The 13,607-nt window shown below is 38.3% G+C and overlaps 1 protein-coding gene across 5 annotated transcripts in view; it reads right to left on the minus strand.

The window, feature by feature from the left end:
• FGD4 (FYVE, RhoGEF and PH domain containing 4) overlaps window positions 1-13,607 on the minus strand; it is a 247,236-nt gene that overhangs the window by 146,606 nt on the left and 87,023 nt on the right. The window contains exon 1 of one of the 5 annotated variants that reach the window (XM_063785785.1): window positions 11,536-11,653. The exons of 3 other annotated variants lie outside the window; for them this stretch is intronic. Coding sequence is in view for 1 of the 2 variants with exons in the window: in XM_003313808.7 (XP_003313856.1) it covers window positions 11,536-11,545 (10 nt within the window). In the remaining variant the exon portion in view is untranslated. Of the gene's footprint in view, window positions 1-11,535; window positions 11,654-13,607 lie in introns of those variants that run through there. One more of the 5 variants, XM_003313808.7, reaches the window with a different exon arrangement.

Below are 13,607 nucleotides of genomic sequence, written 5' to 3' on the forward strand. Positions count from 1 at the left end.
TGGTATCTCCTTAGATATTTTCTATATATTACCAATAATTTTGCATTTTTGGTTAATATTCTATGAAACTTTTTGTTTTAATTTAATGGGGTTTTTATAATTCGTTTCATAAAAGTGATTTAGAGCGAAAATGTATTTGCAGGGTACAGAGTACTTTATAAGGAAGATAACATGCATTGAAATATTAATAAATTGAACTTTTCTGCCCAGTTTGCAAGGGGTTAAGGTTAAGAATCTAAAGCCTAATTTGATGGAAACTTTTTTAGTGGCCCATCATTCCTCTCATGTGGTTAGCATTTCAGAGAAGTACTTGTCCCAGGACTTGCCCAAGTATACACTGCCAAAAAAACAACCAACATTGACTAGGAAAGTCTATGTGAGGAGGTCTTATATTTTTAGCCCTTTTCTATTCAAGTCCAACCATCAAAAAACTCACCCAGATCTACCAATGCCCCAGGGATATTTTCAATTAAAATGTGAAAGATAATTGTGTCTTAGTCAAATAAGAATAATGAGATTTAGTTATTCACATCATTAGATTGTTTGTTACTGTTTTCATTACAGTAATATTCCCTATCCTTCCAAATCCTTAATATCGATTCTAAAACAAAGGTGGGAGGAAATTACACAAGCACCTAGGCCCTGCCTTCCACACTCTTAATTCTTATCCATATTTTTTTCAAAAAGTGATTCATAGATAATTGGAATCTAGATATTTTAATTCTTCTTTCCTTAAGAAAATTTCTGAACTATATGAAAGTGAAGACTCTATAAGGACATATGTAGGACACGTGTATAACATATGTAGGACACGTGTATAGCATATGTAGGACACGTGTATAACATGTAGGACACATGTATAACATGTAGGACATGTGTATATGTAGGACACGTGTATAACATATGTAGGACACGTGTATAACATATGTAGGACACGTGTATAACATGTGTAGGACATGTGTATAACATGTGTAGGACATGTATATATTTATGTTTATGTATTAATTACATTAACAAATCTAAAATATGTGTGGAGTGTAAAATAGGAAAAGGGCTAATAATAAACAATGTTCTATAAATGAGACTTCTATAATATGCAAAGTTCCATTCTAAACTCCACAGACAATAAAAGCATATGCTACCCCTTTTTCTTGATGAGTTTTTGATATGTATAAGAAATAAAGACTTTTAACTCTTGTTGTAGGGGGTTGGGGAGAGGAGCTAACAAGATAAAATAGATGTATAGTACCAGGTAAACAGCAAAGATACATCACACAGACATTCTGCAAAAGCTAATAAATTATCAACATTATGAACCTTCTCTTCGTATTTTCGGGCTGAGATCAGGCCAGAATAAAAACTATGATAATTCAAGTTTTGTGCTGATAAAACCCGATGCTGAATGGTTAATCCTTGCTGCTCAAAAAATATCCGAAAGGACCAAAGCATGCAAACAACTATAGCTTTAGGTCAAAGTTAAACAAAAACTGTTTCACTCAAGTTCTACAGGGCTGCATTTTTGAAGAGACAAAACAAATTCAGCAAAAATGTAATGATCAGTTGAATGTTTATTGTTGATACCAGGGATTTATTTATGACCTCTCATCTGATCTTTTAAAATCAATCCTAACTTTACTTTTCTACCCCAAGCCCAAACCCCAGAAAGAATAAAGTATTAAAAAGAGAGGGTGGCCAAGGTTTGTGGGCAAGGGTCCCTTGAGACTAGGACTGGGGTGTATCTAATTATGACATTTGAAGGTAACTGAATTTGAGGTTTTGTGTGCAGCAAGGCTGTGTATGCACGGTAGGCGGAGCATGTGTGCACACATGCACGCACACAAATAGATATGCAGCAGTGATATGCAAGGCGAGTGAGATCAATGTGTGTGTGCAGGAGGATATGGAAGGAGGTAGTGGAGGGGATTCTGAAAAGCTTCTTTTTTTTTTTTTTTTTTTTTTTTTTTTGAAACAGAGTCTCTCTCTGTGGCCCAGGCTGGAGTGCAGTGGTGCGATCTCGGCTCACTGCAAGCTCTGCCTCCCGGGCTCACAACATTCTCCTGCCTCAGCCTCCCAAGTAGCTGGGACTACAGGTGCCCGCCACCATGCCTGGCTAATTTTCTGTATTTTTTAGTAGAGACGGGTTTCGCTGTGTTAGCCAGGATGGTCTCGATCTCCTGACCTCGTGATCTGCCCGCCTCAGCCTCCCAAAGTGCTGGGATTACAGGCGTGAGCCACCGTGCCCAGCCCTGAAAAGCAATCTGCCCTGCAAGTTTTATCTCATAAATGCCCTGGGTTCTTTTCTAAGATAACCAAAGCATAACCAGTGAAATATGGGGCAAATCATGATTAGTTAATGCTGTGAATATAGGTTCACAAACTCTGGGCTAGGTAGAGTATGTGACAAAACAACTTGTTAGCAGGGTGATTTCTAAGCTACAATCTCTGAGCTTTGAGGCCTTCATCTAAGAAATAAACAGGCATAATATTTGGTACCATCCTCTCAGGAAGATCAATGAGATCATGCAGGTGAAACCTCTTTGAATATCTGGAAAACTATGCAGCTGTAAGAAGTATTAAACATGTTTAAAAATGGGGGTGGGGGCAACTGTTAATTCTGTGAAGACAGAATGACAAACAATTGACTTCCTGTCATGAAAAAACAAGAACACAGAAGCCTCTTACAAAAAAACCTCTTGGCTCCACTCACATTACTGTCAAGCTGTCTATGCTCATTCCTTTCTTGCTCTTTCATGCTTCTCAAAAGGGTGGGAGGTCTAGTCACTTCTCACCTCTTATTCACTCCTCAGCCACATCTGTCAGACCAAGCACTCAACTGGCACTGCTCCCAGTAAGGCCAGCAGTGACATCTCAGCTCCAAACCCACAGGTTGGGTTCAGTTCTTGCATCCTGGGCCCTCTTGGGTGCCAACCACGCCCTCTTTCTTGACCTTTCCTCCCTGGCCTTCTCACAACCAACTCTCCTGATTCTCTAGGACTCTGAACACTTAAGCAACTCTGTGTCCTGCTGTCTCCTCCGTCACATCCAATCAATCAGGTAAGATCAATAAATGTTCACTGAACAGATGTTCATAAAAACAGGTATCACCAGTAAATGTGTTTAGATATTACTGCACAGCAATTCACTGTTAAAATATAAAGTTATCAGTTCAGACATGGAATCACACTGAATGGCTAGAAGCTCTTAATCTCTGTAAATAAGAAAGCAAACTAAATAATATTTTACTGATTATACGGCTGGAGGTGGGTAAAAGACCTCACCATCCCTCATAAATTGGTCCATTGAACAGCTGTGTAGGTATTTTAACACTTCTTTGTGAAATCCCAACACCTCTGGGAGGCCAAGGAGGGAGGAATGCAAGACCAGAGTTCAAGACTAGCCTGGACAACATAGCGAGATCTCATCTCTACAAAAATAAAATAAAATAAAATAAAATAAAATAAAATAAAATAAAAAAGTTAGCTGGGTGTGGTGGCACACACCTGTAGTCCTAGCTACTCGCAAGGTTGAGGCAGGAGGATTGCCTGAGCACAGGAATTTGAAGCTGCATTGATCACACCACTGCACTCCAGCCTGGGCAACATAGCTAGATCAACTCTTAGAAAACACTTCCCTGACGAAGTTTGACTACCAAAGCTCATTCCTGCCTCAGACCCTTTACATCTGCAGTTCCCTCTACCTAAGACATTTTCTTCCAGATCTTCCTCTTGTTTCTACAGTGCACTTCATTCAAATCTGCTGAACGCCACTTCCTCAGGTGAGTGTTTCCTTCCCCACCACCCTATCGAAAATAGGAGTACTATTCCTACCTCTGTCACTTTCTATCTATTCCAATGGCTTGTTTGTTGTTTAAGGTATCACTGCCCAACATTATATTGAACGTTTCTTTTTCACTCACTTTAATTTCTGGCTCCTACCTTAAAAGGTAAAATCCATAAGGACAGGGGCTTTGTCTTGTTTACCAAGAAATCTCCAGTGTCTGGCATGCAGTAGGTGCTCATTAAATCTTTGCTGAAAGAACAAATAAAAAACGGCTAGGCATGAAGATAACGCTAAGCCTGGGCTACACCACTGTTGGTTATTCAGGAAGTAACCGTGCACCTGGGTCACGGACACATCTGAGCTAATGGAGTGGAGGTGGGTGGCAAGTGTCTGAAGCAGGTCAAGCAGCAAGAATGCTTTCTAGTCCTGATGAGCTGCCAGGCAGTAAGCCTGTGTCTCAGGACTAATGACCCTGGCTCATCAGATTACCACACCTTCTCCAGGACAACAGAGTAGGGCTCAAAGGAAAGTGGCGTGACAGCCTGGGAAACAATGAGGACCCTGCAGAGGTCACTGACTTTCTCCATGCTTTCTGAAGAAACTTGAAAGAGAAGTCCATTCTTAGCAAAACTGGAAATCAGGTGAAACATTTAAAAAACTAAGGAAAAGAAAACAAAACAAAAACACTTTTTTTCCGTATCTCCCTATTTCTCTGCTATATTGCCAGGTAGCTGGATGGTGACTGCCCAGTGACTTTGATGCTAGATTTCCACCTTCCTGGCTGTGACGCAGACATCTCGTGACCTAAATCTGGCAGTCACCTAAATCCCAACCCTATGCAATGACCTCAGACCAGAGTTTTCACCTTGAAAACTGAAAAAGAGTCAGCAGGCCTGGGTGTCCATAATAGCTGTCCAGTCCATAAGCATCCAACTACATTCTCTTAGAGGCTGTTCCACCTTCACTGTCTGTTCCTGGAAAGCAAGGCTGTCCGAGGTGGGGGCAGCACCAGCTTTTCACCTTTACTAAAGCTAGAAGAAATACTGATTCCCATGCTTGCTGAGATTGCTTTTTAAAAAACTGTATGAACTAGGAATTCAGGTTTTATACCAAAAAAAAATAAGAGAAATAACCAAAAATATAACCAACGTAGCTTATTTCCCATCATCTAGAGATGACTCCTGATGATATCTTTTCCTATCATTTTGGTATACATTCATATACCTCTACACATGAATATATCACAAATATATTATGTTTATAAAGCAGCATATTGTACATCCTGCTTTAACACTTTTATAATAAACTATAGCAATTTCAAATACACACTGTTGAACATATTTGTAAGTATACTTAAAATATGAGTTGCAATTAACATTAATTGTTTTGATATAAAGAAGAAATTAAAATCCACTATAAAACCACTATGTAGACATAATCACAATCAGCATTTTGGTGCATTTCTGAAAGTTATTGTGTGACACATATCAGAATTAGGGTTTTTCTGAATATTGTACTCTGTAACAAATTTTATGAAATGATTTCGACAGAAGAGTCTGCTTCATATTTTCTCAATCATGCCAGGTAGTTGGGGTTAAAAGGGGACTTTGATGTGTAATTAAGCCACTTAATTAACTTTTATTTCATAGAGGTTGGCACTGTTTATGAACCTAATTTCTGTAACAGCCCAATAAATGTCAATACATTCATTTCAAGTTTCTTTAAATAAATACTCTGCCCAAGAAGGCTTGCCACCTGATTCAAAGAAGACCTCTCAGCTGATGTACAGTTTCCTCCTACAGGTTAAGCTAATTCATTGTCCAGAGTCACTATCTGACTTTCTAAAAAGGCTTTTAATAGTCTCCAAAATGCTGTTCACTTTAGAAAAATTTCAACCATCAGCTGAATACTGATTCATGCTGGATAAAACTCATGAATGTTAACAAGCAATTGGGATGCTATAATTTGGTTCTTTTCTTTTAAAAATGGACAACACAGTATTTGAAGGAACTATAATGCCAGGGAAAAGGCAAAGGCATGCAGAGACGTAATCCAGTCTACCCTTCCACTGCCCCCAGAGCAAAATAACAAATTGCCATTGCTAGAAAGAGGATCAGTGTTATTTTTGGTTTAACTTATAAAACAGGATTTAAGATTTTCAGTTAAAGTAGCATACCTAGGAACATTATAGCCCACAATGTTCATGATGGGCTATAATGATGTATATGACGTATATGTACCAAGGAAACCCTGAGGCATTCTTATTCAGATACAGTTTCACAAACATAAGAAATGAAACCTTTCCCATATCAGCAGGAATATACATTTTCTGAAATGCATTAGAGAGAAGGACAAAAGTTCCTTACCAACGAAAAAAGGTTAAAAACAAGTATTAGGTGTTTCAAGGGAAGGGACTTTCTGTACCTGGTACCATGTCATACAATCAATTCTATTCAACAAACATTTACCGAGAATGTTATACCACACACAGATAATTAAAGGAGGCTTGTAGACCTCAGAAGCCTAAGACAATGATTCTCAAAGTGTGGTTCCTGGGCTGGGAACACCACAGCACTATTTACTAGAAGATCTTAAATTGCAAATTCATTTTCTTTAGTACATGTAGGGCTATTTAACTTTTCTCTCTCTACTTAGAGTTTAATTGTTTCCTTAAGGTGGAAGCTTACATCTTCATAATTTGTTTCTAATATATTCCTATAATGCTTATATACCTTTCCAATTTTATAGTTTTTGTTTTTTTTTTTTAAACTGGCAGAAGGTATTCCAACATCCATTACTCTTCATACTGGCCAAAACCAAAAGTCATTGAAAAGAGTGAGTAAAACAAAACAAAACAAATCAGGCGGGGCAAAAGGTCTCCACAATGGTGAACTGTATTGTAGACTGAATGAAAAGACAGCCTAGTGCACATACAAAACACATCGGATACTGCAATTGAAGAACTGTGTTTTGAATGGATGACTCCTCTGATACTTGCTTTCAATCCTGTGAGAGGAACTATAATTCAAACTTTCATGATTTTTAGTAGAAAGAAATGTATGGGAAAAGTGCAGCTAGGAAGATTATACCCAGAAACAACACACATACTGCTCCCATCCAGCAATGTGAAGCCATTTCCTTTTCTTTCCCCGCAGGAATATATACATCCCAGCTGCTGTCATCCCATTAAAAAAGACTAATAAGTCCAGGCGCGGTGGCTCATGCCTGTAATCCCAGCACTTTGGGAGGCCGAGGTGGGTGGATCACAAGGTCAGGAGTTCAAGACCAGCCTGGCCAATATGGTGAAACCCTGTCTTTGCTAAAAATACAAAAATTAGCCGGGCATGGTGGCAGGCACCTGCAGTCCCAGCTACTCAGGAGGCTGAGGCAGGATATAATCGCTTGAACCTGGGAGGTGGAGGTTGCAGTGAGCCGAGATCCAAGCACTGCACTCCAGTCTGGGTAACAGAGCAAGACTGTCTCAAAAAAAAAAAAAAAAAAAAAAAAGACTGATAAAAATCTCTTTTCCTACAATATATATTTTCTATTTTATCTCACTATGCTAGCTGAGATAAAATAGAAAACACAGTCCATGCTTGAGACAACTTAAGAAAAACTACAAAAAGCATCTGAGATAGTTTAGATTCTGGAAATGTCAAATGTCAGAATTTTTAGTCAAAACTGTAGAATTACAAAGTTGCCACTAAAATATAGTGGGCAAAGGATAGTCACTCCAAATGGGACAAAAAAAGAATCTTCACTCCTACTTCTCATCATACATGCAGATCATTTCCAGATGAATCATAGACCTAAATGTGAAAGGTAAAATAGTAAAGCTTCTGGAAATACTATAGGAAAATATCTTTATGACCTTCAGGTAGGCGAAATTTTTTAAACAGGATACAGAGACCTACCTGTAAAGGAAAAGACTGAAACTGGACATCACTGTTCAAAGGATACCAAGTATAAAAAAGAAAGCCTTGGAGGAGGAAAACATGTTTAGCTCATAATTCTGACAATACAGAATATATGAAGAACTCAGACAACTCAACAAGACAAAAAAAGTTTTTAATAGGCCAAAGTCTTGATTTTTTTAATATATAAATAAAATAACCTCATTGAGCTTACTTTCTCCACACGAAAAATAGGGTCATATCACCTATCTTACAAGATTCTTCTCACGATCAGGAATAATGTATATATAACACAGACCACCGTGTCTAATAGGTGCTCAATAAGCACCTATTATACAAGGAGTTCGCAGATACAGTATCACTCAGAATCAATCATCAACTCCTTTTATACATAAACTTTCCTCTTGTAAAATCAAGATAATTATAAAATCAAGATAATGTTCCACCTGACCTGCCAAATAAGTCTGTAGCATTTCTGCTGTGGAAAGTCATAGGAGGTAAAAGTACTCATTGAATATACGTGAACTTCCAAAGAAAAGTACACTGCTTGATCATTCCCACTTCAATATTAAGAGTTGCCGATTTAGTCATCAGTGAAACTATACAAGAACTGGGTCATGACATTTTATTATTCAGCTACTTTATGAACTCCATATGCAACTGCAGCTGTCAGCTCTAATACCAGAGGATCAAATGAGTTGGAAAGATTAAACAAATGGGCAGGAGAGATGCCAAGAAGGGTATAAACTCCTGGACAGGAGTCCAGTTGGTTCAGTTACAAAGTTGATCCTTAGAAGACTTATGTGTACTACAGGCATGCACTGAAAAGAAGCATAGGCTGAGATGCATGAAATACAAAAAGAGAAGAGGCTGAGATGCATGAAATACAAAAAAAGAAAAGAAAAGAAAATGAAGGCAAATACAGGTGTAAAAAAAACTAGTACTACTGTGGTTTTCAGACTAATTCTGAGTCTACTTTTAGTCTTACAAATAAATATATTCACTACTTATCATAGAGAATAAAATATAGGTTCTGTAAGAAATCTCACTTTTACTTTTTTGAGACAGAGTCTCGCCCTGTCACCCAGGCGGAAGTGCAATGGTGCGATCTCGGCTCACTGCAACCTCCACCTCCCGGGTTCAAGCGATTCTCCTGCCTCAGCCTCCCGAGTAGCTGGTACTACAGGCATGCGCCACCACGCCCAGCTAATTTTTGTATTTTTAGTAGAGACGGGGTTTCACCATGTTGGCCAGGCTGGTCTCGAACTCCTGACCTCATGATCCGCCCACCTTGGCCTCCTAAAGTGCTAGGATTACAGGTGTGAGCCACCGTGCCCAGCCAACTTATTTTTTAATATTAACATATATCTGGGATTTAATAAAAATCAGATAATGTATTTTTAAACAAAAAAATCAGGTTGTTGCCTATATCACACCATCTAAGCTAACAGGGGGAACACAAATAATGGGTCAATAAAAAAAGAAATCCCCTGAGATCTTGAAGTCAAATTCAAAAAAAAAAATCCCACAAATTTTCTAATCTAAAATTACTTGAAGATAAGTCTTCAAACTTCCAAATTCTGACCGTATAATCATATTACCCTAGCTATTTCTCTTCTATTATTATCTTTATGACTGTAAGTTTTAAATAGAAGGCACACTTAAGAATTTATAAGTAACTCAAAGTACTCTAAACTCAGTTCTATTCATTCCACAAGAAAGGTCAGTACACCATCTTGGTGCAAGTCTGTGACACAGAAACTTTTTACAATGTCACAGTGTTAAAAAACAAAAAGCTTTTTCTCTCTCTCTTTTTTTTTTTTCCTGTGGCTGAATTATTTGGGAAAATCTCAGGCCAATTGATAACCTAATAAAACAAAGAAAACTAGCCAAAAGCTTTGTGAATTTGTGTTTTTCCAGTTACCAACATTTTCACATGCTTGATTTATCTCCTATGCATGGATCTAGTTTTCATTCATACAAGACTTGGAACATAGAAGAACCTGCCTTAGTTGAAGTCCTCTATTAGTTTTCTCAATGGTCCAGCTATCTGAATAAGTTCTATGGCTTCCATTCCACTTTGTCTCTCTGAAAAAAGCAATGGAATCCACATTTTTTAAATGGCTAAGGCGGATGTGGTGGAACTTGCCCATAGTCCCAGCTATCGGGAGGCTGAGGCGGGAAGACTGCTTGAGCCCAGGAGTTCAAGTCCAACCTGGGCAACACAGTGAGAAAATCTTGTTTCTATAAATAAATAATATAAATTGGCTGGGCATGGTGGCTCACGCCTGTAATCCCAGCATTTTGGGAGGCCAAGGCGGGTGGATCACTTGAGGTCCGGAGTTCAAGACCAGCCTGGCCAACATGGCAAAACCTCGTCTCTACTAAAAACACAAAAATTAGCCAGGTGTGGTGACATGCACCTGTAATTCTTGGGAGGTTGAGGCACGACAATCACTGAAATCCAGGAGGCAGAGGTTGCAGTGAGCCGAGATCACACCACTATACTCCAGCTTGGGCAACAAGCTGAGTGAGACTCTGTCTCTTAAAAAATGATAATAATAATAATAACAATAATAATAATATAAATTTTAAAATTGCAAGCACATCGCTACCTGTCACATATAAGTGTAAAAAGGGTAATATTCATAAATTTAAACAAAGATATGCCCAACACATTTGTTTAAAATCCTAATTCAATGTTTGTGCTTACAAATCTAAGGTCAAGCTATTATTGGTATCTTAAAATCAAGAATACAACTACAATGAGACCCACCCCACCAAAGGCACCTTGCAAGACAGTCTTACAAATTCATGTTCTTCTCACGGTTATTTATAAAACAGAATTTAGAAAAATTTTAAATATCTAATAATAGTGGATGTGTTAATTAAGGTACCTGTAACAGAATAGTGTAGAACAACCGAAATGGATATTTCCTGAGAATTTTTAGTAGCCTGAAATAATTTAATGATACATGGTGGGGGTCAGAGGGAGAAGTATAATTCAAAATCCATAAACAGTATAGCCTCAGTTTCACAAAACAATAGCTACAAAGAGGAAAAACACCTCAAAATGTTACAGTAGCTTATACTTGGGTGTTTATTTTTTTCTCCTTCCTACTGAACAAAAATATTGGTTTAAAATTTAAAATGTTTCTCTGAACAAAAACATCAACCTAAAATGATTTTTCAGTTAAATATAAAAGACTACAAGATCACTTAAGCCACAATGATAGAAGTATCTAGTCAAGTCAACTATACTTCAGATCCCAATAAATCAGATAATGTTATTTCAAGAAATCCTTAAACCTGAGAATTACCAATGTACCTTGCTCATGTTTTAGAAGTAGGGGGAATTTTTATCCCCAAATAATTGATGACCAAGAAAATATTAGGTGCACAAATAAGTTTTAAGAAACTGGCTAAAGCATAAATCTTAAATATTAGAAATAGAAGACAAGTGAAAAAAGTAGAAGGAAAGAGGTTATAATAAAAAAGACTGAGATGACAAGGGTCAACAGTGGTTGCACTTACTCACTTCCACTACTCTCAGGAAACACTCTGTGCTACGAACTCACAGGGAGAAATGCCATTCCCTCAAGTAATTGTTCCTGGATCATGAAGATAAGAAAAAGCACACCTCTGTGCTAAAACCACAGCACTGAACTACTCTAAAGAAAATCCAGGATAATTTTTCCATCGTGGTACAAATTATTATCACTTAACAGTAAACAAAGAGAAATACCAGTGACCTCATCTATTTTATACTTTGCATAGTGAAAAAATCCAAATGTTTTAACCTGAGATATTTCAGAAATGGCAATTCCAAAACAATACTCACAGCCCCCCATAAAAGATTCCTTTCATAACGTCCAGCAATCTTCTGATTAACCTATTTCCTGCTTCTGGGGCAAGGATTTGGATCCATAATTTGTTGGTAGAAACTATAGGCATTCTGTATTTAGACACTAGACACATACACATCTAGTGTTCAACATGATAAAGAACTAACTAGTGGGAAGTACAGAGTTCTGTTTCATAAGTCTTCTTCTAGCAGTGATGCAGGCTCAAGGAACTACGTAAGCAATGCATTTCAAAATTCCACGAAGGTGTTTCAAAATGTACTGAGAGAGCTCTAGAATACCAGGGGTGGACTAGGAAGTATGATGCCAAATACATGTAACTTTATTACATTTATGGCATTTAGGCTTATAACAAACTTCCCTTTAAAAATAGGTCTTGGTCAGGCGCAGTGGCTCGCACTTGTAATCCCAGCACTCTGGGAGGCCTAGGCGGGTGGGTCACGAGGTCAGGAAATCGAGACCATCCTGGCTAACATGGTGAAACCTCGTCTCTACTGAAAATACAAAAAAAAAAATTAGCCGGGCGTGGTGGCGGGCGCCTGTAGTCCCAGCTGCTCGGGAGGCTGAGGCAAGAGAATAGCGTGAACCTGGGAGGCGGAGCTTGCAGTGAGCCGAGATCCCGCCACTGCACTCCAGCCTGGGCAACAGGGCGAGTCTCTGTCTCAAAAAAAAAAAAAAAAAAAAAAAAAAAAAAATTGGTCTTAAAAGATCTGAGGATTCTTTTTGACAGACATCAGAAAATTGTAAGAAATACTGCAAGCAATGCTGAATAGTGAAACTGTGTATAAGCTCTCCATATTCCCAAAAGCAAAAAAGGGCCTTCCATTTTTTTCCAGGAATGGTTATGCGGGTTACCTAACAATCCCAAGTAATTTCTATATAAAAACAAGTCAGGTTTTTAAAAGAGGAAGGCACTGATTGATAGGCAAATTTCTCATCCTTGTTATGCCTATAAAGTAAAATTATGGATTAAAATGAATGTTTTATGTTTGAGGCCAGAAATTAGAGACCAACCTAGGCAACATGGTGAGACCCCATCTCTACAAAAATAAATTTTAAAAAATTAGCTGGGTGTTATGGCATGTGCCTGTCATCCCAGCTACTCAACAGGCTGAGGCAGGAGGATCACTTGAGCATAGAAGGTTGACGATAGTGAGCTACTATCATACCACCATACCTCAGTCTGGGCGAGAGAGTGAGGCGCCATTTCTTAAAAAATAAGATGGGATTTTTTATTTTTATTTTGTTTTTTTTTTTTGAGACAGAGTATCCCTCTGTCACCCTGGCTGGAGTGCAGTGGTGTGATCTTGGCTCACTGCAACCTCTGCTTCCCAGGTTCAAGCTATTCTCCTGCCTCAGCCTCCCAAGTAGGTTGGATTACAGGTGCCCGCCAGCACGTCTGGCTAATTTTTGTATTTTTAGTAGAGGTGGGGTTTCACCATGTTGGCCAGGCTGGTCTTGAACTCCTGACCTCAGGTAACCCACCCGCCTCGGCCTCTGAAAATGCTGGGATTACAGGCATGAGTGACTGCGCCCCGCCTAAAAAGGGGTATTTTAGTTAATTTATCACATAACAGATGTTTTAAAACACCTAAACATTAATCATGATGTAAATTCAACATTTACATAACACAAATGTCCCTTTTCATGTGATAGTCAGATGTTGTAGTCAGAATCAAACCATAATACCTAGACTCAGCTCAACTTTGTAACATCACTTCTTAAAATTATTATGTTTCTATGTTATATGGAATAGCAAACTAAAAATTGTGTATTACCTTAAAGCACTTTGAGAGTAGGTGAGGACATTTTGATGGGTATAGTAAAACACACACCTGATGCAGCTTATGAACCAACAAGTGGAAGCATGAAGAAAACTACTTGGAGTAATACACACTAACATCATAAAGTCTTAAGACATTTAGAAATCCTCCCATTGCATGGATAAGAAAATTGAGGCCAAGACTGACAAGGCAGTCAAGATAAAGCCATACTATATGAGGCAGACAAGATATGCACACTTCAGAGCTTCCAACGGATTTTTTTTGGT

The sequence above is a fragment of the Pan troglodytes genome, chromosome 10 (assembly GCF_028858775.2).
Source record: "Pan troglodytes isolate AG18354 chromosome 10, NHGRI_mPanTro3-v2.0_pri, whole genome shotgun sequence".
Lineage (NCBI taxonomy): Eukaryota > Metazoa > Chordata > Mammalia > Primates > Hominidae > Pan > Pan troglodytes.